Source organism: Etheostoma spectabile, chromosome 10 (genome assembly GCF_008692095.1).
Source record: "Etheostoma spectabile isolate EspeVRDwgs_2016 chromosome 10, UIUC_Espe_1.0, whole genome shotgun sequence".
In the NCBI taxonomy this organism is placed as follows: domain Eukaryota; kingdom Metazoa; phylum Chordata; class Actinopteri; order Perciformes; family Percidae; genus Etheostoma; species Etheostoma spectabile.
In genome coordinates this window covers 25599896-25603158 of record NC_045742.1, presented here as the reverse complement: position 1 = coordinate 25603158, position 3263 = coordinate 25599896, and the positions used below count along the sequence as shown (strand labels likewise).

General features: G+C 40.9%; 1 protein-coding gene across 4 annotated transcripts in view; it reads right to left on the bottom strand.

The window, feature by feature from the left end:
* Window positions 1-3263, bottom strand: part of LOC116696462 (stromal membrane-associated protein 1) — a 226517-nt gene that overhangs the window by 12429 nt on the left and 210825 nt on the right. For all 4 annotated transcript variants that reach the window (XM_032527493.1, XM_032527489.1, XM_032527492.1 and 1 more), the window contains one exon: window positions 2494-2686. In XM_032527493.1, coding sequence (XP_032383384.1) covers window positions 2494-2686 — 193 coding nt within the window. The remainder of the gene's footprint in view (window positions 1-2493; window positions 2687-3263) is intronic.

Here is a 3263-nt window from a genome sequence, read left to right as displayed (position 1 = left end):
ACTAGTTATTTTCTTACTAAGTATTTCTTATCCGATAACTCGATTAATCGGTAGAATAATCTGTAGAATTTTTGATTACTAAAAGAATTGATAGCTGCAGCCCTACTTGACAGGGCCAAATTCAATACACCAAAAAAGCAGAAAAGGAGCCATGAGTTCATAAATATGTTCCAAATATTTTGTAACATCAAGAGTATTCTGACATTTTGAGCATTTTGTTATTAGCTGCAAGCCACATAAATCCTGTTATAATCACCGACTGTAAAAAAGATGGACGACACATCTCCGTTTCCTCCCTCTGTACAAGAGCGATGTCAAAATATCCTGGATACGGGAGCTGCCATCTTGTAATTTTGGAGCCAGAGTCTGTGGAGTAGTGATCAGGTGATGGAGCCATGGAATCAAAGTCCTGCCCATACACCCGCCCAACCAATCGCAGGTCAACCCAACCTGATAATCATGATGTTTCACCCCGTTTTTTAGCATTAAATAACTAATAAAAACCAAACTAATCAGAAAAATGAACACTTAAACAAGCATATTAATAACTATCTAAAATGACAGAAACCATCTTTGAGAAACATTTTTTTCACATATACATTTAATCTGGCCCATGTCCTATCCAGTTACATGGAGGAAGCAGGGATTATGACCTTTATGTTTTGGTATTTCAACTGTAAGATCCTTGTTGTTAACATGAACCAGCCCGGAAATCACCATCACCATCACCACAAGACTCCATGTAGTGGCTCCCCTTAACATGGGCTGGAATTGGGAAATTGACAGCACCTATTTCAATATTTTTCAATACTTTCCCCCACTTGGATTTCTTAGGACTTTCTCTATGTTATAGTGGAGACCTTTATGAGACTAAATCAGTTAAAAGAGTTTCTGTTGCAATTTATGTGGGGGTCATGTTGCATAAGCCTGGCGAGGTTCTCTTGGCTTTGATCTCCATCAGCGTCTATTTGGATTCACAGAGGACAATAACACAGTAGAAAGCCTTTCAAGCTGATTTCCATTACTATTCTTCTATACGTCGGTGTAATCATGGAGCAATATGATCAATATTCACAATGCGCCTGCTGTACAAATCTGCTGTCTATCTTCCACCATTCAGGAAACATGTAGCACTAATGCTTTCCCACACACATGCTCAGGTTAATGTGTGTTTGTATTTACAACCACCCACACACCCACACACACAAACACACATAAACCCACACACCCACACCCACACACCCACACACACACACACACACACACACAGTCTTGGCACTTCAGTCTGTTCACATAATAACTGTGAGACGAGTGTGAATCTGCAGACACCTCTCTAGTTTTACTGCTGCAGTGGGACTCCAGTAAGTGGAGCTGCCTGCTATTTCATCTGCCCTTCATCTGCCCTTTCATCTGCCCATACTTTCCTCCAGGTTTACGATGCATCTTTCCTCTGATGTACAGTATGTGTGAAAGTGTGTAGGCATGTGTGTACAAACAGCTACGTCTGAGTGTCTGCTCCTGTGCTCATGTTACTGTATGTTTTCCCCTACTTATTAGACACTATATGTGTATAGTGTTTGTTTACATTCTGCATATACAACACTTTTAAGCGTTTTGACCTGCCAGTCCTCAAATTCAAATAAATGGTAGCTGTTGAGGATCCTCACCTCAACAGAGGCTCAACAGTGTGGTTCCGGATGTAAAAATGGGATTTGATAATTAGTCATAATGTCTAAACCATCCGAGGTAGACTCACCACAAGCTACAAAATTTTGTGAAACAAAAATGTGTGCTACTGTAGAAGCCAGAAATCCTTATGAAACCAACCTTGTTTAGAAAAAAACATGTTTTATTTGTAATGTCATGGAGAAGTACTACACTACCCACAATCCTCAACGATGTCTCTGATTGGGGGAGCTCACTGTTAGCAAACGGCTAGCATCCTGCTACCAATAAAGTCTGTCATAGTTACTGTACACAGTCTTGTACCTTTGCCTTTTTTAAGTTTTCAAAATGCTTGTTTGCGCCGTTACATCTCGTAGCTAGTTGTCTTGTACCAGACTTAAAACTCTTCATCCAATCGATTTTTGAAACTTCTATGTAGATATTGAATAGGGAAAATCAAACCCAGAGCAGTTCAAAAAGTGAGCAGTCACTGCTGAGGTCTATAGTTATGATGCTACCTAGTAGTTTTTTTTGTGCACTGTAGCTGTGAATTACAGTATGAAAGCTTTGGTTGAGCGGCTTGCATTTTTCCATCAACATACCCATAAGCCTTTGCACATTAGGGTTGTTTCCTGTAGTTGAACAGATTAAAGGAGTATTTACTTATGAGTTGAAATAAACTGCTGCTAATTAGTTTGCCGTGAACACATTCTAGCAGGTAAGTTCCTGGACATAATTATGTAGATCGTGGATAAGAAGATCAAGCTCCAGTGACTAGATCTGGATGACGAAGTGTTAATAAAAATGCTGTGAGGAAGTGTGCATTACCTTGTCCTGGAGCAGGCTGTTGCTGGCTCTGCGGCTGACTGGCCACTGAGCTGCTGGCGTACAGAGACAGGATGGAGTCTTTAGATAAAAGCTTCTTTTCCTCCGCCTTTGTGGTGGTAGCAGTGGAGGTAGAGGAGGAGGAAGAGGACGAGGTGGAGGGGTCCGCCTGTGGAGGGGCTGGACTGGACACAGACTGTCAGGTAAAAGAAGGGGGGAGGGGGTGAAGACATATGTCATGTCAATGTCAATTTTATTTTTATAGCAGCTTTCATTACACGTAGTGCTGCACGATATTAAGTTTCATCGTCTACATCGTGATGTGCAGGATGTGCAGGAAGCAACAACTTTTTGGCTGCTTGACAGAAAAGTAAACTTTCACCGCTCTCCCGTTTCATTATTGTTACCGGTCGACCCTTTATGACAGGTGTTTTGAAATTCATAAAGATTAGTTTACTCAATAAACTGTATGTATGTATATTTTTCTCACCTGATTATCCTTAATGATTTGGTAATATTGTTTTCTAACATTCATGCAGATATATAAAAAAAAAGCAAGTTGAATTGAACTGAGAGAATTGAATTGAACTGAGAGAGAAAGAGAGAAAGCGTGGCCTAGCTTGCTAGAGAGAAAATGAAGGGGGGGGAATGCCGTACAAAGTAGTATATCAGAGCAATAACAATGTTCTGATGGTTTTGCAGGGATAATGTTCTAAAGCAGGGGTCTTCAACACGGGGTCCGCGACCCCTAGGGGGTCCGCGGAGGTACTGCA